The 26,827-nt window shown below is 34.2% G+C and overlaps 1 protein-coding gene across 2 annotated transcripts; it reads left to right on the top strand.

The window, feature by feature from the left end:
- The first annotated feature begins 2,245 nt into the window (after positions 1-2,245).
- LOC138332030 (organic cation transporter protein-like) lies at positions 2,246-25,510 on the top strand. Of its 2 annotated transcripts, none has more exons than XM_069279966.1 (11): positions 2,246-2,380; positions 11,865-12,025; positions 13,629-13,854; positions 15,071-15,174; positions 15,317-15,471; positions 16,350-16,518; positions 20,867-21,076; positions 21,446-21,672; positions 22,600-22,781; positions 23,778-23,929; positions 24,215-25,510. In XM_069279966.1, the coding sequence occupies exons 2-11, from the start codon at positions 11,880-11,882 to the stop codon at positions 24,312-24,314; spliced, it is 1,671 nt and encodes a 556-aa protein (XP_069136067.1). In that variant the 5' UTR covers positions 2,246-2,380; positions 11,865-11,879; the 3' UTR covers positions 24,315-25,510. The 2 variants fall into 2 exon arrangements, with proteins under 2 accessions (XP_069136067.1, XP_069136068.1); XM_069279967.1 differs by having other exon boundaries at positions 2,346-2,375.
- Positions 25,511-26,827: the final 1,317 nt, after the last annotated feature.

Here is a 26,827-nt window from a genome sequence, read left to right as displayed (position 1 = left end):
TAAACGAAGTAGGTACCTAATTCGGGTATAAGAACTCCTATAACTTATGTTACTTTACTCGGAAATTTTTGATAAAAAACGCCCCACTAGTAGCAAACAAAGGACAACACACGTTCCTTAGGAAATGTAAGACGCTCATGATACCAGCGGCATCAACTTGAACTTCTGAATCCAGAAGCGTATCACTATCAGACTCTAGAAACTACATCAAAACGCTGGAATTGTACGGAACCTGATATTGTCTTAGACATTACAAATGTGCTACATAGATCTTCATTACTGTAAACCAACTTTGTTCCGCGTGCTAGTAAATTTCTGGTATTTCGCGGGCGATTGTGGAATCGTGAAAATTACAGGTAAACTCTCTACTGTATTTGTGGTTGAATAGTTTTTGCTGCGATTTATACTCACGAATTCTTATAGAACTATGTAATACATGAAAATATATCGGACGCGAACAACAACAATTTTAAGTCGATTTTACAGTTTACAATTCACTGCTTTAAAGAAGCATTTAGCACGTAGTTACTAGTGAGAAACCAGTGGACGACACCTAAATGAGTGTTGCGGATGAAACGAAGAGATTTGCGAAGATAACCTAACTCTGGATATTACCCAATCATCAAATGACAGTCAAGTTAATTTGAACAAAATTAGCCTTTCATCCAATAAGCTATAGATCCAGTATAATATCCAGTATCATTATTGTTGTTAGACATGTCCTACAACTTACGTGGATGGTGGTGTGGTTTTCCCGATATACCTATGATAAAACAGGTCCGTAGAATGGTCAGTTTGAGGCCATTCAGTCAAACTGCGGTGTTTGATGTTTCTGTGGGCGGGGCGATGGGAATGCTGTTGTATAATTGGTCATTTATTAATTATAATTTTGTATCCACCACAATTCACACCAAAATTTTAATTCAAAGGGACTACACCACAGGTAAATGCTCCATGATAGGGTATGCTATTTCATTATTCCCAAGTATTGCAATCCATGATGTTTTCAGCGGCCATTTTTAGTTCATTTTCATGACATGGCATTTAAACGCCTAAATGTTACATACCACAATCGTTTTCACGATTCGATATGTACATTTAAATACATGTCAAGCTCGGGAATATTCCCTCATTGGGGCATGTAATTTCACATAATCTTTCCGAAGTTGTTCGGACTCGGAAATTCTCTCCCCATTGAAGACTCTGTCCTGTGATAGTATGTTTTCAAATACAATTTCTACATTAGCAGGCCTTTGTTCACATATGCAGACATACTCGGGACCCCCAAGGGTGGAGTCTCTTCATTCACAAAGCCCCGGAAGTTTTCCTCATTATCATTTCTCTATCGAATCAGTAATAGTGAGAAGCTGCTGATGTAGACCCCTTTGCCCAAGTTATGTCGCGATGTCTTAATTAGTCAAAGATGTAAGATATTTCAGTTGAAGTCGACATTGAATCGACAGCAGACGACGCTAGTGCCGGCGGTTCAGTGCCCTAGGAATCCCATCTTTACCATGAGTGTTGCCTAGGTATCACATGTGTAGGTTTAATTAAGTGTTTACTAGGCCGGTGCCAGTGTCAGACTGTTTCACGTGAATGGGGGTTAGGTAGGGTATGTAAGTCAAAGACAATAGAGCATGAGTGATACACAACACATTGATTATCTGTATCACAAAGCATATATTGCCATATATCTGAAAATGAAGATTACTGGAAATTGTTTTCATAATAAAGTTTAACCTTCACTGTGTCATTGAAAGGTCAAATTGATTTTAAGTATAATAGTCAAATAATACCTCGTATGAATTGAAGAATGAACCACAGAGCAGGTTAAAATGACAGTGGATTGGGATAGTGTACAATATCCTATATATGTTTATATAATAGAAAAATCGAATCTCTGTTTCAAATAAACATTTTTAAGACACGTCAATGCGCTCAAGGATGCATTGAGTAATATAATGAATAATGCTATGATTCTTTAAGACTTTTAGTATATATATATAAATATAAGAAAACTCGACAAATCGTTATCTAAGGATATAATAAGACTGGGCAAGGACGTATATTTTACTTATAAATCATTGGACTAGGTTAACAAATTTTGTAGAAGTATTTAAGTAACGTTATCCTCTTCGGTATGCATAATGTATAACCATTAATAGAAAATTATTAAGCAATGGCGAAACTACTACAGGAAGGCCTTTGAGTTTTATATTTTTATATAAAACAAAGTATATGTCTATGAAACATAACATTGATTTGCCTTAGCCTCAGGTATATATATGTGTATTGAGATCGTACGTATGTATATATATAGGAGGTGGTTACTCCAGTACAGAGGATTTAGTCTAACACAGACACGTTACCGACCGGTAAGGTTAGTGATTTATGATATTAACTTTTTAATCTTAACTATTTGTGATCATTTATTTCTTGTATACCTTTGAATTAGGCAACTGATCTTTTACCAAGGTTTGCTTTCCTTTTAAAAAAGGAAAGCAATATGTGGACCCATGGTAGTTTTTATGAAGATTGATTGAAATGGCTTTATGTCATTAAAGGTCGCCTTTACACAAGAAATATAAAATTGTTTATCGGTGTGCTCATGATTAGAACCATTCCAAACGCTACATAGTAACAATACAATTACCATTAATGTCAAAACGGCAATTTGATGTAAAATTCTTGGTCTATATTGACTGATTACAATGTATATCTTTGGATTGATCAACATCTCCTACGTTATGAATATTGTGACTTAGGCCATTGTTAGAGTGAGGTGTATACACCAAATGCATTTTGTGATCTTGATATTGATACCTTAAAAATATTTTGCCTTAAATGTCTCCTTCATATAATGCAAATGTTTCCCACCAATACCATTTATGAATGGTATTCACACTAAATATACATATATAACAGCATTTATGCAGATCGAGTATATCAATACATTGAGCAAGTATATTCTATGCATTTTCAAGATAAGTGATTATACGGTACAAAAAAGACAAAATTCGTTAGGGGAAACTTTGATTTATTCTCTGTACTGGGTGACTCAATTTCTCCAACCTCTAGTACATATCTTCATCATCTGTAAAAAATCTTGTATAACAGTCTTTATTAACAGTGTTGCAACACATAAAATTCACATTTCTATTCACATATTATGCATTATTTCTTTATTTCTTTCACCATTGTACTCTATTGTAACACATTATTTCATTATTCACTATTCACATCACTTATAATTACATTATTTCTCGGACTTCTTACACCATTATCCACATAATTTTCAGAAATATCTACCTAACATGTCAGAGGTACATGGTAATACTTATCTTTATTATTTTGATAATTAGGTCTTAAACCACTACATTTCTCTATAGCTTTGAGAGAAGGATAAATCGTTTGTTCATTGAGAGCATAAGGTATAAATCATCAATACTCTTAAGACGGCTTAAGGCCACATATATTCCATGGCTGGTTCAAACACCTCATTTCCAATTGATATAGCAGTTTTCCTTTAAGAGGGACCTTGCACTTTCTATACATGCCCATGCTAAGATTAGGAGAAACTGTTATCTAATTATTATTTTCCAGTTACAAGGGCATGGAGATCACCTAAGATTAAGACTATGACCTCTATGATATCAAATGGCTTTCTAGCAGTGTCCTATTGCTTTACTTTATTACATACAAACCTTTCTTTTATATATATGCACACTGTTTATCTTCTACAGCGCGGAACTTGTTACTTGTTTCAGACCAGCCGCGAGAAATTCCTAATATAATACACATGGGTACTAGCAAAATCTTACAGGGCTTCCGCTATCTTGCCGCTGATACATTTACTGCGTGGACCCTTATACTGCGTGGACCCTTGAGGGTCCACGCAATTAAAACATTTTTTTGTGATTTTCGCACATGTAGGAATCCCATTGTTAATTCATCAAATTATTTATCCTCTTATTAAGACGTAACACGGTTGGTGTAGTACTTTGGCCATTTCATGTTTAGTAGAAGTCACGAGGTTTTTTATCTAAAGGTCTAGGTAAGCAGAAGTATATAACTTTGTACTTTGTTCTTGATTAAAATGCATTGGAAGATATTAGAGAAAACAAAAGAGGGCTGTCAAGATGGGCCCTCTGGTGGCCATGACAAAAAAGTTTTTTTAAGTTTAAAGATACCTAGGGTTTTATTTCATTAGTTCATTATGATATATAACATGGAATTAAGGTCGTAAGGTCATGTTACAGTCCCTTTCGAAACATAAATAGTTAAACAAGAAGGTGACACTTTACTTGTTTGATCCAATTGTAGTGAAACCAAATCAAATTGCTTTTTATAGTCATGCTTTGATATATAGAAAAATAAAACAATGTGCGAGAAATAAGTCAACGTGCATTGTGCGAAAGAATTGTGGTGGTAATGACCGTGGAATATTATAGTATTAACATTGGGTTATTTAAAGTTCAAAGCACATTGGTGTATCCAATGTCATGTTACCAGTTCTTCTTGATAATATTTCGATTTGAACCCATTTAAATATCCTATTTAATCTTTCTTCAATAGCATCGATGTCTATAATAGGTGTGCATTGATGTAATGAATGTATTCATACGCATTCAGTCGATCTGTTATCACGATATTTTAGTAGAAGAATGAATTTGAAAAACTAAGAAGAGTGATTAGGTTTTACTGAAACATTTTAATTTCGCATATTATTCTTAAGTTAACTTTGCCAATGATATCGCATTGCTTAGCACTTAAAGTACATGTATGTATAACCATGTATTTTACCTACATTGAGTCTTTTATGCACCAAAGGGCTTCCAGCAATCATTCTGAATTGTATTAAAAAAAGCTACAAAGCCAGCCAATAAAACTAGACCCTTTCACTTATCTCTCCTCACTATTTGATAATAGTCCTGTATTGTGTTCGTATTGATTGGAAAATACGATCTAGAATGAACAAAGGTAGACTAATAATAGCTCGTAATAACAGATAAAGGGATAGAATATTTCGTGAAGTATAGAGAGAGGGAAGGAAAACAGTACACATGTGGTGACGTGTCTGTCACAATAGCTTCATTGATGTCATTCAACTCTCGTGCCATCAAATAGTCGTTATAGTTCTTGTTGTCAATATGGAATTCATTCAACAATCACTCTTCAGTTATGTTTTAAACCGTTACGTTGTACATTTGAAAACTCTTTGCGCTATGGGGAATTTGGCAGTTTTGTTAAATATATTTGTACTTTGAAAGTTTAAGAAAATGTATTTTCTATAATCTAGGTGGCTAACAAACTTACAAAAAGGCCATTACCACATACATACATATATATGTAAGTGTTTCATTTCACGATTTGTATGTGTAAACATTTCGTGACGTTGTTATTTTCGCGATTTGTATGTGTAAACATTTCGTGACGTTGTTATTTCGCGATTTGAATGTATACAAATTTCGTGACGTTGTTATTTTCGCGATATGTAGGTACATGCATAAACATTTCTTACGTTGTTACTTTTGCGATTTGTATGTGTAAACATTTCATGACGTTGTTATTTTCGCGACTTGTATGTGAAAACATTTCGTGACGTTGTTATTTTTGCGATTGGTATGTGTAAACATTTCGTGACGTTGTTATTTTTTGCGATTTTTATGTGTAAACATTTCGTGACATTGTTATTTTCGCGATTTGTATGTGTAAAAATTTCGTGACGTTGTTATTTTAGCGATTTGTATGTGTAAACATTTCGTGACGTTGTTATTTTTTGCGATTTTTATGTGTAAACATTTCGTGACATTGTTATTTTCGCGATATGTATGTGTAAACATTTCGTGACGTTGTTATTTTCGCGATTTGTATGTGTAAACATTTCGTGACGTTGTTATTTTTGCGATTTGTATGTGTAAACATTTCGTGACGTTGTTATTTTTCATATTTGTGTGTGTAAACATTTCGTGACGTTGTTAATTTCGCGATTTGTATGTGTAAACATTTCGTGACGTTGTTATTTTCGCGATTTAGATGTGTAAACATTTCGCGATTTGTTTGTGTAAACCTTTCGTGACGTTGTAATTTTCGCGATTTTTATGTGCAAAAAATTCGTGACGTTGTTATTTTCGCGATTTGTTTGTGTAAACATTTCGTGACGTTGTTCGCGATAAAAACGACTGTTAACCTTTACAACATAGTTTTATATAGACACAAAATATTACGCGAGGGGGGGGGGGGTTGTAAATGTCAATGTTTATGGTATTAGACATAACACTAATGAAACGAAAATGTTTTATATTAAACTTAGACCTTAGGGTTTGAACTCATGTGAAAGTGGATCCAACTGCCTATCTCTTTTGTTCAACTCCCGGGTAATAATTAATATCTTAGGTTTTAGACGTGGACCCAAGTGCAAAGAAATAATACGAGCGATAGGTTATATTAACCGATGACCATTATATCTGAGAGAAATTAGCTTCCAGAATCAACAGAGTACACAGATTCGTATTCACAATAACATAATTATAGTTAGTATATAAGTAATATATTCAAATATTCCATTTGAAAGAGTAATGTAGTTACCATTTTATAATCACCTTGAGCAGATAAATGACAATGCAGAGGACATTTTTGTAACATTTCTTTCATGTGTATTTTAATTGTCACAATACTTTCACGTGATATTCACGTGTAGCTCTTTAAATTTTGATGTACCAACACTGATAAATGTACCGAAATGGCCGTGCATTCCAAGCATCTATAATTGTGCATAAATGATTCTCAATTCATTCCAAGCAACAATAATTGTGCATAAATGATTCTGATATAGTAATTGATTTTATTACTAATTCTATAGGATTTTTTAGACCGTTACAATGTACTTTGTACTTTTGTTATGACAACTTTAGCTAGTGCACTACAGAAATAAATCTACCTTATCTTAAAACCCTATAGGATTGTTGATGCGAACTTTCTGATCGGTATGAGACGTTATGCCTCAGACATTATAACCTTAAGCAATAAATAACCAGTTATTTCTGAGCCAGTAATTCCTTCTTCAGACATTATGAACTTGAGGTATACAATAAATAACGATATATATCAGAACATATAGACATGGAGTACCTTTTTAACACCCCGCCGAAAACATGTTAACCCTAATTCTTTATGTCAATATTAACTTGTTTTTCCTTTTCATATTTTACCCGCCATTCTCACCAAGGACGTTATCAACTAACCAGTAAAACAAACAAATTATCAACATATTTTGACGAGAATGTGAAGTAATAAAAATGTATTCGTACGATTAGAATAACTAAGCGAAAAAGGAAATTAAAGCACCTGTTATCTTTTTATTCTGTTAATTAATCTATCTTATTTCATTTTTTAATTATTATTATCATTATTATTTCATTTTGGAGCGGTGTTGGGGAGGAAGGTCTGTCAGGTCGAAACTTTAGGTCAACCAATCTTAGTGAACAACATGAAAAAAACAATATGAAAGAAATGTTTCACATGACCACCGCGTGATAGTCACATGTTTTCGTTCAGCTCACCTCCTATTGTGACAGTCGTCACATTATTAACATAGACCAATCACACTGCCGACAACGTGAATGATAGATAATTTATGGTTTACTGAATTTGTGGTACACCTCTAGTATAAAATTAAACACTAATCCGGAAGTCACTTGAGTATCAACACACTACTGCAAGTTCTGTTTGAGTAGCAACTCCTGAAATGCAACCTTGCATTTATAACAAAATATGTCGGCTAATGTGAAGGTGATATTGAAATGTGTGGTCAGATAATTAATATGGAATTATATCAACTTTATGTGATCTCACTGACATTAATATATAAATGTGTCTTATATGACAGGGTCTGGCATTCATAGCCGTCGTGTGATTGGCGTGGACGTCGTAAAATGCCATCTTACTTTTACAAGCTAATAAAATGTTCACTTAGATGGTTCTAGTTTGAAAGCACACACTTACCGGAACAGAATGTTTGTTCTCAGTTTATTTTATCATATATATTTGTTTATAATAGTCTTTATTGAAGGATCTTATAATGGCTGTTTGACGTAGAATAAAATGGAGTAAGTTTGTGTTTAAAATTAAAATAAATATCTGTGACAGGGAAATACAATGTTAATTACATGATTTTACAACAGGTTTTCGGGCATTGTTGAAATCATACTAACATCGACTAACACCAAAAATGTCTAATGTGGAATGTATGTTAACACCACATCTTGTGATCAATTCAATATGTCATGTACTGACTACAGTTTGGTGGGCTTTTCTCTGCGTTCTTCGGCCAAACCCCTAGTTTAATTCTATTAGAAGATATTCATACATGGAATTCTTAAGATAATTTTTTATGCTTTTGGTACCTTTGAGCGATACACATTCCATTAAGACATATTTGTTGTTGACAATACAGCTATTACAGCTTATCAAAGCCATCGTCCAGTAAATATAAATAGGTATTTAATATTACCAATATGATACGATACACAACAAACAGATAATGTTACACTGCGTCATCAATGTTGTTTACGAGCCGACGCTTTCTGACCTTAAAAGAAGTAAATATACACAATGTGTAACTCAAACATTCCAACACGTATGTAGACCTAAATGTCGTATTACATCACAAAAAAATCGCTTTCATATGCGTTTATTCAAGTTTCAATGTATGAACGCTTTGTATTGAAGATAGCTTTACGTTGTGAGACTACGTTTAATAACATAGCATGCATGGGAACATAGTTTAGGCTGTATCGTATTGTCATAAAATGAGTGATAATAACGAAATGGATACCTTTGCTGCTGGATTCTTCACCCCTGAAATACAAACAAAAATAGTTCTTATCCGTGTGTTTTTACAGCGGTTTTAATTTATATGACACCTTCAAAAACTAAAAAAAAAATAGGTAAAAATAGTAAATCGTGAAGTAAACCCCGAAATTTAACAACTATACGGTACGACATATCCTACACAAAAACTTAAACTAAACGAAGAAAATAGAAATATTTATTGCTTTATATTGGTGTCCTTTGTGTCACGTTAACTATTGCCAAGTACGCCGCACGTTAGCTGGTCAAACAAAGGAATAATAATGGCGATCTGAGACCTGTTGTTAATATCATTATCTATGACTTCTCTAAATGCCTATAGATAACCTAAACATGTCATTGATACACACCAAATAAATTAGATCGAAGACAAAAATCGTACTTTAACAAGAATGATGATATCGAATAACCTATTTATAGTGCATTTATTTTATGTTAATTGGTTTGCTTTTTATATATCAGATTTCTATAAAATTGATCCAATTCCAACATTTGGTGTTATAGATCATATAATGTTGATTATGTCTTTATTAATTGAAGTAGATTAAGATAAATTTGATTAATTACGAATATCAGATGCAGGTGCTCTACCTTTATCCTAAGTGACCTACTAGTAGTTAAGTTTATTCTTGTGTATCAATGCACGACCAGATAAATCACTGATCATGTACGTCAGTCTTTGTTGGACTACAGTGTAATTACTACATACACACACATTTGGTATAAGGTACATAACGTGCGGTTGTAAAAGAACGTCACACATTGTGTGTATACGCTTAAAGTATCTAAGTTAATATTGTACGAAATCCATAGACCAATTGTTAAACTTTACTATGCGTTTCATGTATTATTTTACCGTTCACAGTCTTTTAAACGCCCATAGAAACACCGCATTTAAGTTTAGAATGCACTTTCCTACTTTTTTCCTTCATATTTTTATAAGTAATATCATGTTACATCACATTTGTCTATTAGTTATACAAATGTCCAAAATTATCATTCGCATCAAAATTACCTTGGCTGTCGATTGACCGTAAAACAAAAATAAAAAAGCAAACACAAAAAAATAAACCTAATTGATGAAAAGAGATGATAGTGATTGGCTCAGCAAGGACATGGAAATTTAAAAATAATCTTACGTATTTACATTCACTAACCACTTCTACTATATAAACTAACTAAGGAAAAGTACTAATCACTATATAACTGACAATATAAACTAACTAAGGAAAAGTACTAATCACCGTCAAAATGGCTGTTCCATCTATCTTGTGGATTAAATCGTCATTGATAATTTAAACAATATTAATGCAGATATTCCCAAAATAAGCTCATAATAGAAATGTAAGTATTGAACTATCTTCCTATGAAATCTATGGTCTATATAGATGTATCACACAATGTGATAGGACTCCCACTTATTACCAAGAGAGTATCCATAGAAATTATATATAATACCTTGATTTTATATCTAACAAAAACTCCACAAGACGTGCGTAGTTCAACGACCGTGGCGGGTCTTATTGTGATAGTGGAAACTAAATGAATTGGTGCTATCTGATTGCATCATATAGCACAGTCATATATATAAATCAGTGCACGTGTGCGGTGATACATTCCATTTGTAAGTACTAAGGGGTACCATCTGCTATTATCTATATAGACTCTAGTGAACTGGTAGATACTGACAGTGAGGTTAACCTTTCACTCTCATCAAAGAGGTAAACATTTTATATATAAAGAGGCAAAGTGGTTCCAATGGAGACATTAGGAAAAATATAAGTGACAGTGCGTAGTCAAATAACTAGTTAACACAGCGTGTAGTAGACTCACCAAGACAACACATTTCGTTAACAATTCGTTAGGTTAAATATGTATGAGTTATCAAAAATCGTTTGATGGTGATGAATAGAAATGTAAGAACGAATTTTAGAAGTTTAACAATTTCACCTTAACTAAAGTCTATGGGTGAACTGTAATAGGATCGGGGCTATCCAATTGTTAAGGAAAACAAGCTTTCTGGTTCAGCGCATTAGATATAGAATAGATATAGGATTAAAAATTGATGTTTGATGTCATACTGCATTGCGTTGTTATTTGGGAATATTTTAATAAACAAATTATAAGTCTGCTATAAATAGGGATGTACATAATCTATCAAACTATTATCAAACTAAGGTCAATGTTTATACCGAACATTAAAATAATCGATATTCATTATTATTGCGTATGTAATGTCATTGAAGAGTACGAGGAGTACCGAATGGTTCTGACGTACTAGTGTATAGCTTTGTAGTCATGACATCGCTATATATCTTTAAGTACCTGCTTTTAAGGTGTATAACATTTCAACTATGATTTAATGGTTTACTACAACTATATAGTATTTACAGGATGGCAGGTATTGTTGAAGCATTTTGATGCACATCATCTGGGTTATAGGCGATGCCATCCTCGATACTCCAGGGGTTCCGATCACTTACGATCTCTACACCCCTAACTATCTCATAGTAAAACTGAAGCCAGCCAAGAGGAAAAATTCTGAACCAATCACTGGCCTGCAAATATATACTTTGAAGACTACAGAGAAAGTGAAGCCAAACTTCAAAGCCACGTCGTCAACCACAGTGTACAGTTATACGGCTCTTTTGATGTACATCAAAGGACTAAATTACCTGTTTTGTTCTGTTGCCTCCAGTTTTACTATCAGATAATCCAGAGGTGTAGAGATCGTAAGTGATTGGAACTCCTGGAGTATCGAGGATGAGGCGATGCTGAACACAACCATAGGAGAAACATTGCTTCCTTTTACTTTTCCTTTTATTCCTAATATGGTAATTTTTCAACATGTATTACATTGAAATATATTATGTTACTCACAAAAAATGAATATACACTTTTTTAATTGTTTATTCTACCATTGTCGTTAAATAAAGCATATTCGATTCGAAATGAAGTAAATAAAATGTAGATAACATTTTATCTTTTGACAGTTGACTTGATCAGCAATGTCAAATCTAGAGGACATCCTAAAGAAGATCGGTGAGTTCGGAAGGTATCAGGTATTTCTGTTCCTCCTGTTGTGTTTGCCATCTATCAGCAATGGCTGTTACATGGTGGCGCTAGTTCTGCTGGCCTACACCCCCAAACACAGGTACGTATTTAATAAAAGATACCAATAATACCAACCGCATTACCGTAGTCAATCATCCGGTAACAACAATTATTAGCTTACATTTGAAATTATCGACATCTCCCGATAACTAATTTTGAAAATCTATGGTATCATATCAGGAACTTTAATACAGGTCTGTATTATTATACCCGGAACATTCTTACCGGTATTTGTATCATTGACACCGGCTGCTCCATCCAACTGTTGTTGCCGCTGTTTAGCTTCGTAACATTTAGCATCTTACTCATACATGCATAAGTTATTCTCATGAACTCGAGTCATTTGGTTTTATTTGGTTTTGAGTAGTTTTTTAATATTTAAATTATAATATTTTGTTTCAACAGTGTAAATCGTATGCACGAAACCGAACCTTTTGAATCATTTAGGTTATAAAGGTTACGCTTTCTCAATTTTGTACTGGAAAGCAAAATGCAGATCAATAACTCGTTTCACACTTCGTTAGATTTTATTCATTTATTTATTTACTGTTTATTTTCCCAGGTGTAAGATCCCCGGCTATGACAATGATACATGGACTGTCCAGGGAGACTATCATTCTAGCCTCATCAACACCACAATTCCCGCCTCGGACGACTCATTCTTCAAATACGACAGGTGTCACATTTACACACAAACCGGAACCGGAAACACTTCATCGGTATCAATGGAAAAATGTTCGAGTTGGGTATATGATCATGACACCTTTGATGAGACCATAGTAACACAGGTGATTTATATTCTTTAATTGTCCATATGTAATGATTTATTAATGATACATGTATATATGATCAAAATTAAACTTCCCATGTCTCTTTTCGGACTAATTCACGTACTATATGCACGTGATACCCGTTGCCGTTTGCGCGTGACTATTGTTTCTATTGATAATGGAATGACGCTAAAAGATGATACCCCGCGTTAAAATCACTTCAGCGGGAAGATTACAAAAAGTTACGTTCCATCACCAATGGAGATACTAGTCCAATCTCTCCCAGGGTGCAATGCGGTCCCCACAATTTCACCTCTGTAAACGGCCCAGCGAAATTTCAAGATTCTTGAAAAACGTATTTCGGACACATACTATATTCTTTAATACACATTGTAAGTTTCCTTTTGTATCATTTCCTGTAAACGACTGTCAGTTCTGACATACTACAATTTGATCATTCAATTTTAAACCAAACAATAATGGATTCTTTTGCGGATGCACTATATTGCTTACCGAGGAACATACTTACGGTATTTGTATAATCCTACACTTCAACCTACGTATTGTATCCAACTGTTGTTGCCGCTGTTTAGCTTCTTAACATTTAGTATCTTACCTAATACTTGAATAAGTTATTCTCATGAACTCGAGTTATTTGGTTTGAGTTGGTTTGAGTAGTTTTTTAATATTTAAATTATAATATTTTGTTTCAACAGTGTAAATCGTATGCACGAAACCGAACCTTTTGAATCATTTAGGTTATAAAGGTTACGCTTTCTCAATTTTGTACTGGAAAGCAAAATGCAGATCAATGACTCGTTTCACACGTCGTTAGATTTTATTCATTTATTTATTTACTGTTTATTTTCCCAGGTGTAAGATCCCCGGCTATGACAATGATACATGGACTGTCCAGGGAGACTATCATTCCAGCCTCATCAACACCACAATTCCCGCCTCGGACGACTCATTCTTCAAATACGACAGGTGTCACATTTACACACAAACCGGAACCGGAAACACTTCATCGGTATCAATGGAAAAATGTTCGAGTTGGGTATATGATCATGACACCTTTGATGAGACCATAGTAACACAGGTGATTTATATTCTTTAATTGTCCATATGTAATGATTTATTAATGATACATGTATATAAGATCAAAATTAAACTTCCCATGTCTCTTTTCGGACTAATTCACGTACTATATGCACGTGATACCCGTTGCCGTTTGCGCGTGACTATTGTTTCTATTGATAATGGAATGACGCTAAAAGATGATACCCCGCGTTAAAATCACTTCAGCGGGAAGATTACAAAAAGTTACGTTCCATCACCAATGGAGATACTAGTCCAATCTCTCCCAGGGTGCAATGCGGTCCCCACAATTTCACCTCTGTAAACGGCCCAGCGAAATTTCAAGATTCTTGAAAAACGTATTTCGTACACATACTATATTCTTTAATACACATTGTAAGTTTCCTTTTGTATCATTTCCTGTAAACGACTGTCAGTTCTGACATACTACAATTTGATCATTCAATTTTAAACCAAACAATAATGGATTCTTCTGCGGATGCACTATATATTTACTTGTAAGTAAATAGTTACTCGAGGTCAACAGACGGTCAGATCGTGAGCCGCTGACAGAGGTGAATGTGCAATCTCTCCCAGAGTTCATTGCGGTCCCTACATTCATTGAAATTGAGGGGACCGCTATGAACCCTTGGAGATATTGATGCTAGAAAACTTATGACGTCATCAACAACGTTTACGACGCTTATAATGACGATATCATGTAATTTATTATTTCTGAGGATTGTATTCTAAGCGTCAACCATGAAAAACCTTCAAATTGCAAGACTTATTGGTATAACTCCGTTTCTTTAGACTGTAATTCAACTAAAATAAAATAAAATAATTAGCGTGGTCAGGAGGTGTGCAAGCCACGTGCACGCACCCTTATTGTTCGAAAACGTTAACTAACATGACCAGCATTTCATGGCTTCTAATTGGTCAACATTTGAATATTGCCTGATTCAAGTGAATTGCGTGTTAGGGGAACGCCATTGTTGCAATGGTATTGAAATAAAGAATTCTTATTGGTCAAAAATCACATATTGTCTGATTTCAGCAAAAATTACCATGTCGGGATTTGACGAATACAATTGCACCGTTCTGTTTGGTCAAAATTCAGATTGAAGCCGATTTTACAATACTGGTATACATGGATTAGGGAAGCCAAACACAATGATAAACTGCAGGAAATGCAATTAACACTTGCTTGCTATATAAAGTAATGATATCCTTTACAGGGGGACCTTGTGTGTTCAGACGAAATGAAGCCGGCGCATGCTCAGATGGTATATTACTGTGGTGTCCTGGTGGGCGATCTGTTTTTTGGCATGTTATCAGATAGGTTTGTGTTTTCAAAATTTTCTGTCTTTCTTCCAAAACATTCGTTTTAAGTCGACATTTTGAAACCCATTTTATTTTACTTTTTTTAATCTTTCGCTTACATTGTCTTATGATTTATGTTAATACTATCTTTTCCTATTCAGTATTGGTAGGAGAAGGACGATATTAATTTGTACAATTATTCTGCTGATTTCATCCGTATCGACTGCCTTCGCCCCGGAATTCTACAGTTTTACTGTCCTGGAATTCCTGGTGGGCGCATCCAACCATGGCCTCTTTATCCTCGTCTGTGTTATGGGTGAGATAACACAATTAACATTACGCCATTACAAAGAAAAATGGGATAATAACGGTTTATTGTTCAAAATCAATCAAATCTAGTTATTGTTTAACGTCGTATTGTGACATTTCCCAATAGAATTATCAAGAAACATTTTCAAATATATTGAATGAAAATAACTTCATATTACAATTTTAAGAAAATGATGTTTTCGAAGACAAATTGCGTTTGTAAAACTGCTAATGTATCAGAGCTAATCAGGTTTTAGTGCTCTAACGTAGATGTATACATTTGTATGGGGACACAATAGTTTCAGATTTGGTCCTTCTAAAAGCTGAAAATTAAATTTTAAAAGGATACATTCGAGATTTAAAAAAATGATAAAGTTTGTTTTGTAATTCGTTTCTGAGACAATCCCTTGCGTTTCTAAGGACGGGCAATCGCCATTTTGTTTTAACTCTGCTTGGATACAACACCGGGTACCGACTCCTATATAAAGCGCGTGAACCACACACACACGTGCAATCAGTCGAACGCTTGCTGTTCAAGGTGTAACAACTAACACCTGGCCGGCTCTAGATCTACTGTATAATATACCAAAGACGTATTTACGTGTAACCTGAGGCCGTGCCATAAATTGTTAGTACGTTTTCTCAAATAAATTTTCTAAGATTCGAAGCGTGGATTCACGCACTTTATATAGGGGTCGGTACCCGGTGTTGTATTAAGCAGAGATCAAACAAAATGGCGATTGCCCGTCCTAAAAAAACACCCAAGTGGTTGTTTCAGAAACGAATTTTGTATCGTGTACGGAAGATTTATATTATATTTACTTGAATGTTGATTTTGCAGATAATTATTTTCCCTTCACGTACTGATTTGTTGTTTTTTCATAGGGATTGAACTGACAGGTCCTAGTAAGCGGATGTGGGCTGGAGTACTGATGCACTTCTTCTTTCCTATTGGACTTCTGTATCTAACCGGGGCAGGGTTTATCCTGAGGAACTGGAATACCATACAGCTAGTGGTGGCTGTTCCGTGTGCAGTACACATTTGTTTGTACTGGTAAGTCTACACGTGGCCTAGATAAACACATATATACGTAGCAATGTGTATGCTTTATACATGATTAACACACAATTAAGGCGGGCGTATCAACATTGCAGTAGTTGAATTACTTTTCCTGACATTCCCATCGGATTACATTGACCTTTGTTATTATGATAGAAAGAAATCTTCCGATTGGATATGTTATATTGAGAATGGGATGATGTTATTTAATTTGATATCCAATTTGCAATCAGATAAAGTCAAAATATAATTTCTCTGAATTTAAATATCAAAATTTGAATTTTCATATATTTTTTCTGCAATGGAATACTTTATTTTGTTGAAGGCAATTCCCCTATGCTTCTACCTTCATTTCAGAATATTTCATTGTCAGAATTATGATAAAGACAATGTAAATTTGGCAATATGCTACATGCCAATACATGCCTTCTCTCTCCCGAGTCCTTGATTTGTCACCATATTTCACTATTGCAATTGTTGTGGCTCGTTTGTACTTATGTTCTGGGTTAATTCAAAACACTTGATTAATCAGCAGCATAATAATCAGTATGATATCGTCCAGGTCAACATGTACAAAAAATATTTATGTAACCAAAATAAAGTTATAAACCCTGCCTTGCGCGCAATTTATAGGATATCAGATTGATATGTGATATATTGATTATTTTATTGATCAATTGCAATTTCATGCAGTTCAATTGTATCATTTCAGGAAAAATTCCAATAAAAGGTAAAATATATTCGCGTAAAATATCAAGATAAAATAACTTCATAAAGATGTGATAGATTTTATTCATTTAAAAATGACATTAACCAAAACATCACATTTTCTAGAGTAGATAGATAATATGAAATCTTATGTCTAATTCTCAATTATGAAATATCACAAAGAAGTTTAAGATAAAAATAAAAACCAAACAAATAATAAAATGTGTAAGTTAATACTTCAAAAGAGAAATAAAATTAACGTTTTTGTCGGTATAATGTAAATATTCGATGGAGATAAGTACAGTTGTATATGCATTTTGTCAAATGTTTTGAATTAAATTCAAATAATCTGCTTAGAGTTTGTATTGGATCGAGTCTGAAAGTTACTGAATACACCAAATTGCAATTCATTTTTTATTACAATGCAAACATTTTATTCTAAATTGATTTGTACCAAAAACGGTATTCCATATCATTATCACAATTCTCTAACTTTCAGATTTTTTTTTCTCATATTAAATGTATCATTTTAAACTCATAGAATGTTTTGAAAAAATATTGAAAATATATTGAATAAAATCTAAATTTGAAAATTGGCAATACTCTTTTGGTGTCAAAATATTACAAAAATATTTAAGTGCCTGCTTGTGAAAAAAATAAAACAGAAACAAATCAGATTATTTACTAATGAAACAAAACTAAAGACTTCTATGTGTTTAAACTGTAATTAAGTAATCTTGTCCAAAAGATAATTCCCGAACCAATTTTATTTTCAAGAGGTCATTGTTTTCAGACGGTGGATAGTTGAGGGTTATTCAATGATTATCTTCTTAAATCTTGGCGATGTGTGTCTATGAATTGAGCTGAAATATTTCCGGACGCTGGGCAAGTTCTCCGGGAGAGCTACCCACGCTCAGGTGGATTTAGCTAATTACCACCAGGTAACGATAACCACAAGGTAATTGGTTTACAGGTAAGATAAGTTGTAACGCAACAGGTACTGCTCGTTGGTAAGTATCATTTTGTAATGAGTAGACACCACAACCAGTGCTATTGTTTCGGTAATAACTGAAGTTATCATTTCCTATTACAACGACTGCATATTAATACCGATTATATGGCCTTCATATCTAAAGAAGATGGCGGTGAACGTAATGTTCTTTTTACACAACCAGTGAGTGTTCCAAGTGTTACATTTCGATGACTAGTACGATGTTTACACTGCCACGTGACATTTCGATGACTAGAACGATGTTTACACTCTCACGTGACATTTCGATGACTAGTACAATGTTAACACTGCCACTTGACATTTCGATGATTAGTACGATGTTAACACTGCCACTTTCATCAGGCAAATGACCGGGCAGCGTAAGTATAGAAATGTGTACGAGTTAACTTCGAAAGGAAAAGTCGTTGCCAATATCGGCACCGTTGCATAATACCCGGTCATATCTACGTGTGATGATCTGTGTGGCTACACGTCTCGATTTAATATTGGCCCTATGTATCTAGATGTTTCTTTTATCTGACGATTTAAGATATTCCTTTCCCTCTATATTATATTGGAGATTTCCCGATCGATCACATGGTTTTCCTTCTGTGTGGCATAGTATGTAAGTCAGTAATTCGTTGATCTGGTACTCCGACTGTGTTCTTTCTTGACTGGGATTCCGCATCTTTCCATTTTCCCTTCAGGCGGACCCCAAAGCGTCCTCTTCTTTCTCCCATATATAATGCATAGCTGATTTTGCATCCAATGTTGTAGAAGCATTAAGTGATATATTTACTTCAGGTGTTTTATCCTTATGATTTACTAGGATTCTGCGGGTTGTGGGCGTTTTCAATGCTGTTGCTAAGCCGTGGCCTCGGAATATCCTCTCAATGCCTTAGTTGATATACCTGTGATGTTGACACTGTTTTTCATTGCCATAGTTATGTGGTTCTGCTTTTCAGGTTTGTCCTGCTATTCTTTGACTGATTTCACAGCTAATGAGAAAAGTGCGCACTTTCTTATGGAATGGATGGTGCGAATTGAAGTTTTTCTTCTGTAAGGGCCTTATATATATACACCAATACTCTACGGTATTCGCCTACTTCTTCCCTAAAAGGTGTTTAGGAAGGGTATAGTGTCGTAGGTTTCTTCTTCAGACTGGCATCGAAGGTGTTAACATAGGGCGGTCAGCTTCTCTTGTAACCTTTCTGATACCTTGATCCATGAACAGATTTGTCACAATAGGTGATGGCATATGAAATCATTCACTGGTTGCGTAACAAATAACACTGCATGAACCATAATTTTCCGATATGAACAAAATGTTCGGAAAAAAAAAAAAAAAAAATGAGGTCATACATTGATTCAACTTTTCCTATATATGGATTCTGGTGTGAAGTCTTTTCATCTAGGATATATGTTAATGTGTCTTGTGTTTCAGATAGCCTTTGTAAAATATCGCTAATTAACCAACGCACCTGCTTGCCACACTATTTTATCAGTTTAACTAGACTTTCTTTAAAAGCAAAACATGGAATGTATACTAATATAATTCATTCAGTTTAAAATCCTCTATCTTAAATGCTTTTATGTTGATAATCAAAATATGGCTACGGGAATTGGTTATTTTGCAATATTATGAAAAAATGTTTATTTAAAATAAGTTTTATCATATCAATATTCGTTTAATCTGATTCAGCATTGTTTTTCAGTAAGACGATCATTCGGACATTTCAACGTATAGGAATTAAATACATTCAATTTTTATTCCTTTTGGGCAGAAAAATTGAGAAACGCAAACATTTTCTGCAACGGCATTAACTCTTAACGATTAATAATCTACTAGGATATACAAGTGTTTTAAAACCATTATAGTCATTACAAAGCCGTCATTACGTTGACGTAAAACATAAACAAAAGTGCGTCATAATCATTGAAACAAATGTAATTATCTAAACACATAAACAGACATGGACATACTAAAATTGTACACAATCTACTGGTACAGATCATGTTGTATATGTACTTTTGGTCATTGAGGTAGGATTTCCTCTTTCATTTTGAAATTAAATGTGCTTTTGTTCCGGGCATATTCCAAAAATGAAAAACATTAAAGCACATAAATTAGTGTCACTTTATTATGCTCACATAAATTACAAAAATCTTTTGTGAATTAATCAAAGCTAAAAACGCAACCTAAATAAATATATTCAAACAACTACCTACATGGGAGGCCGTCCTTACATAAACCAAGCTATTGATAGCACAATAATCTAATTAATCTGTTTGGAAATTTGCATTAAATAACATTAAACAACATATCACGCTGTGTTAATTTGAAAGCACTTGAATGTTAGATGTTTCTTTGCGAACACACAAATCATTTAAAATCTTTATTTCACAATATTTGTTTTTACTTCATCCGCCCCGACACCTTTACGCTTGTATCGATCTTGTTTTTGTTCAGGGAACTAATACCTTCGTATATGTAAATTAGTTTAACCAATAGTGTGTTAACATTATGTGACTTGATATTATAAATAATGTATCATTTTATTCCATTTCCTTAATTCATAAAACACAAACTGGAGGCCCATAAAGTTGACGAACCGAAATTGGTTATCGTTCTTGGCTTTGTAGGGTAATACCGGAATCTCCGAGATGGCTTATCAGTCAGGGACGTTACAAAGATGCGGAGACTATACTGAGGAAAGTCGCGGCAAGAAACAGGAAACCCTATCCCGAGAAAATTGATCTGAGCCATGTGGAAAAAGTGAAACCGGGACGAGTCTGGCAGCTGTTTACATCAAAGACTTTAGCCTGGAGAACATGTATCATATTTCTGAATTGGTAAACCATTTTTTTGCATCAATTTAATAGAACATATTCTGTTATCACATATTATAGAATAATCTGCTCTTGCGGGTAAGTTTTGATCGTGACGTCATTGGTTTGCGAGTATAACGTCATACTTTTCGGAGAAAGGGACGTGAATTGCGCCCACGAAATAAATACGTCACAATGGATACTTAACCACAAAGCAGCTAACTCTGTAATACATGTAACTATACACGGAACTCTCATAAATAAGTTATATTAATAGTGCCATATTCACGATGACAGACATTTTTCATCATAGTATTGGTATTTTGACTTAGTTTTTTATATTCACCAATATTATTAAACAAGTTTTATTAAATCGAAATTCTTTATTTCTAGGTTTTCAGTTTCGCAGATATTCTTTGGGACTACTATACATATGAGCAATCTTGGTGGGAACTTTTACCTAAAGTTTCTCCTTCTGGCGGTAGTAGAGTTGCCTGCAATCGCAGTCACAATAGGACTATTATCCAAATTTGGACGTAAAACTGCACAAGCTTTCTTCATGATACTAAGCGGAGGATCGAACCTACTGACTATCTTTACTGTTCTGCTAGGAGGCGAAGGTATCAATTAATAAGGTTTTACTTCATCAAATCATACTTAAAATACTGACATTCCACAATCAGATAGCATTATTATAATCTAATTCTGAAATGTGTACTATATATTACTTCATATAATTCAGAAAGTTTTATCTCACTTTTTGTCCTGCATGTACATCTACATCATGTGCACATTATTTTACCAACAGTTATCTTCTTTTACTACCAATACGACTGCATGTACCTCTTTTTATTACATTTTCGCAGAGAAAATATAAGGTTTTATAGTGACTTTAAAAATTTTCTCTCGCTTTTGACCAATCGGAATGCAGCATTGACAGTGAAAATATCATTTTTGTTTGTTACGTCATTAGTTTGTGCACAAAATTTGTGAAGAAATATGATCTCCTCCCCTCCTCCTCCTTCTCCTCCTCCTCCTCACCTCCTCCTTCTCTGCCTTTTCCTTTTCCCTTCCTCCTCCTCCCCGTTCCCTCTCCTCCCCTCTCCTCCTCTCTCTCTTCTCCTTCCCTCCTCCTCCTTCTCCTCCTCCCCTCTCTCCTCCTCTCCCCTCCTCTCTCCTCTCTCTCCTCCCTTCTCCTCCTCCCTTCTCCTCTCTCTCCTCCTCCTCCTCCCCTCTCTCCCTCCCTTCTCCTCCTCCTCCTCTCCTCTCTCCTCTCCTCTCCTCCTCCTCTCCTCCTCCTCCTTCTCTTCTCCTCCTCCCCTCCTCTCTCCTCCTTTCTTTCCTTCTCTCTTCTACTACTACTACTACTACTAATGCAACACTTTTGTTACTATTACTTTCGTCTCCTACGTCTTATTCTGTTTCTACTACTACTCCCACTTTACTTCTACTACGACTACCATTATAACTACACCACTTTAAACACTGCTTTGTCCTCTTCTCGTTTATTTTTCCTTCTCCTCCTACAAAATTGTATTATCTTCCAGATTTCGAGGCGTTTACCATCGCTCTATGCTGTATAGGTAAGTTAGGATCCACTGGAGCGTTCGCTGTCATTTACATCTTCTCCAGTGAGCTGTTCCCGACAGTGGTACGTACAGGAGGGATGGGTGCCAGCTCCTGTGTAGCACGAATAGGTGGAATGTCAGCTCCATATATAGCTAAACTGGTACGTAATGGTCAACACAGACAGCAGATACAAATGCAGTCATGTTATGATATTACGAATTGTCCTCTGTATTTCAGGGGTTACTATCACTGTCGTTATATCCACTACTATATAACGTATCAAATCTGAAGACTCTCTGTGGGAAACAGATGAAACATGTAGTTTGGTACTTTCATATTTATTAAAAGAATCGAATAATGGTATATGTGGTTGACTGTGTGTGGTTTTGAAGTTGGACGTGACTTTCTCTGTAGTCTTCAAAGGAAATCATTGCAGGCATGTGCTTTTTTCAGATTGTTTCTCCTTAGCTGGCTTCATTATTACTGTGACATATAGCCCAGAGGTGGATATGACGACAGTGTTGATAACCTCTTTAGTATTGCAGACAATATGTAACATCATATCGGTAGGTGTATACTGTTCCCCGCGTGCAGTTAGTATTGAAATGCAATTTAATTGTAAATACCATAGCATCACTTGTCCATCACCAGAGTCTTTCACAACAATTTTGACTTGAGACCCTCATTTATAAGCAAAATTGATAGCGGTAAAACATTTCTGATCATTTCCTGATATTATATATATCGCAAAATTGTAGTAATTATGTTCACATACATCACTGACTAATAAGTAGGAGACGCAAAACAGTTTTAAGATATCGGAGTTATCTCCCTTAGCATAATTGATCAAGTTTAAGTTTTCTTATATAATGCTACTCAAAATCATGCATCGGTAGTATCTGACATGACTAGAATATCAGTTTGAATGGAATCATTCTATTATTGTCTATAGTATACCCAGCTTTTTGTACTCTAGTAATACCAATACTTTCACAAAGTTAAGCTTATCATTTGCTTAATTGTGGCACTATCAAACGCACTGTAATACATTTTGAATAGCTTGTGCTCACATATTTCATGTCATACAACACATATCTTTAAAACAATAAATAACATAGGAATTCAATAATGAGTGGGAGAATATTCTAATCCTCAGGGCACGTTGGTAGGCAGCCATTACGGACAGGCACTCCCTCTGGTGATTTTCGGCTGTGTCAGTGTGACAGCTGGTATTTTCACGTTGTTTTTGCCGGAGACTGTCAACAAACGATTACCAGACACAATAGATGAAGGGGCAAGATTTGGAACGTATGTATATATCTTCTTATATTTTTTCAACAGTAAGTATGTAAATTGTATAAGACCTTTCGTCATTCTATGAAGGCGTCATTTTTGAGTTTTTTTCTTGTTATTGCTTTTAAACTGATTACTAGTAAACAACAACTGTCCGTAATTTATTGACAAAAGAACAGTGATATAATGAATGATAGACTAGAACTGTTGGCCTTCATATTTCTTTTATAAGGATTTTTAACATATTTTAATTATAATTATATAAAATCTATTTTAAGAGAGTAAAATGTTAATTTTCAGATCTCGGGAAGACTTGAACGTTTGCGTATCTGCTGTTGACTACTCTGATGATTCGGAGGAGACTAAATTCCCTCCCCCAGAGGACAAAACACTTCTTTGATGGAATGATGAAAGGTGCTTACAGTCATTCACAGCAACACCTTCGATTAGAATTGGTTCCAAATTGATGTGTTCCATGATCTTTTTCCTACGAAATTTGAACATGATATTCGACATGAATATTAGTTAGAATATTTTTCGTATGTATGATGTATGTTACTCAGATTCATCTTCACTTGGTAGCTTGATCGAAAAACTGTGTACGTTACGTTCTCATTAAAGATTAACGTTATGCCAAAATACACCGGAATATTCAATGAATGACTACCCGTAAGAATGTACTTCTCTGTGTAAAAGTGTTAATGAGCTAATTAATTCTATATCGGCCCTGTTAACAGTTAGGCCGATGTATATGACAAACGACCAGTATAACAGAACTTGCACATTATTGTTTTGCGCATACAGAAAAGGTGCATTCACTGTGATTTGAAATATAAGGGCATTCAGATTATTTTTTACTATTAAGTTTAAAACAAAATTAACGTATATCGTAAGGACAATGTATGAGAACATTTTTTTCGAAGCATTGCGAATAGAGATTCAAGAAATTAGAAGTAGTTTATGTGCATTATTCGGAATATATATAAAACATTGGTTTTGTACTAGAATATGATCTGCCTAGTGATTTTAGTAATCATTCCTGTTTCTATTTAACCATTTCAATTTCTAAGAAGAAGTACATCACCACAAAAATTAGACCATCTATCAATGAATGAAACTGACTTGTACGCCGATGTTGTGAACAGATCAATGGAAGAATGTCGAGTTGATCGACTTAATCGATTATCTGATTTATATAAATGGTTGTCTAACACAAAAACGTATTTCTTTTCATGTTAAGATAACACTGTTATCTTCATCACAAGTAAATGACCAGTGTAGCGTGTTTACAATGAGGAGGTAAGTTGGTACCAGATGGTTTATCGAAGCATCTATAAAGATAAAAAAATCTCTTTAAGATGCAGGAGTGTCCTAAGCGATGTGAATGTGAAGGGAAATAATATATATCGATAGTATAATGTTATATTCCGAAGTTAATCCTTGTCGCCTTGTAATGAAAAAAATTATGTCATGCATGGTAACCCGTGAATACATAAAATAACTAGTCATGCATGGTAACCTGTGAATACATATAAACATTATGTCATGTCTTTCACAACGAGGTTATTACTCAAAATAAACACTTCAAGAACAATTTGATGTTTGTGAATCGTTTTGATGTAATTAGCATTATGCTTTTGTGTGCTATCTTTTGCGTAATCAATACGAAACATGATATTAACAAGACATCCTTAATGCCAAATACGCATTTTCCATGCAAAACCTCATATGGTATATCGTAAGGCAAATTTCTTTTTGTTTTGTATCTATTATTCGAGTTTTGAATTAAAGATGCTCCACCGCCGACTGAACATAAATGATACCTATCATTTGAAGAATGATCGGTGTTTAATCGTGTATATATATGTGTCTTAATTACACAAAACATAATTTTAGATTTTTTTGTTTTCTTGCTTTCGTTGCATGCGCAAGCAATCAGTACTTCATTCCATATAGGACATAGCGCCATAGATTTTTTTCGGGATGCAATTAATTATTTTTAATATTTTTATCTTGAAGTGAAAATTAGAAGTTCAAATGTTTCAATGGTGGTAATGGTTTAAAGTAAGTAATTTCTGTAGCTAAAGAAAAAAACTAAATCTTCATAGCATTCCATTTTCATTACACATCATTGTATATAACCAAGAATTCGTGAAGAAAAACCCTATATTCATATCTAGAATTTTTTTTTTCATATTTCAGCATTTATAATCAGCAAAACATATCATAAACACCGGAATGGAAGTCCTTCCGTGAAAAACGTTTTATATAGCTCTTCATTGTTCATTTTATGTGAGGTTAATGAAATTATCCTTAGGGGGGTTTTCAATGTAAATGTTGGTGAATAAAAAATAAATCGTTGAAGCTTAAGTCGTAAAATCGCATAAAAAGCGCAAACATAGGCTTGGTTTATCTTACCTAATATCATATTAAAAAAGATATCAAACATTAAAGACGTTTTTATATTTAAAGACTGAAAGTGTCGTTAATGTCAATAGCGAATGATTTATTGTCAACGGTGATTTATGTACTTAATAATACCTTAGGTGCTTTTTTGTAGTATGATTTTTTTTCTTTAACGTGCTCAAATATACGCAATACGAAATAAACTAAACTATGATCTTAGCTAATGATACATTTCATAAGAATCGCAGCTGGCAGCTAAGTCATTTAATCCATGAAAAAAAATCAGTAAGTAATAAATGCAAGTTATGTTTTCGATCTCATTATCTTTCATACATTTGCACATGAAATATTGCGCAAAATCATACCTGGTATATCAAATTACAAAAGATCCCTTGCAGTATATGAACTAGATGTTTATTAAGTACTGTCATTAAACGGAAAACAACATACACGTTCAAATAAGAAGGTTTATTCCATATAGAATTACATATAAATATTCTTTTAAAG

The sequence above is a fragment of the Argopecten irradians genome, chromosome 9, assembly GCF_041381155.1.
Source record: "Argopecten irradians isolate NY chromosome 9, Ai_NY, whole genome shotgun sequence".
Lineage (NCBI taxonomy): Eukaryota > Metazoa > Mollusca > Bivalvia > Pectinida > Pectinidae > Argopecten > Argopecten irradians.
This window is presented reverse-complemented; position numbering and strand designations above follow the sequence as displayed.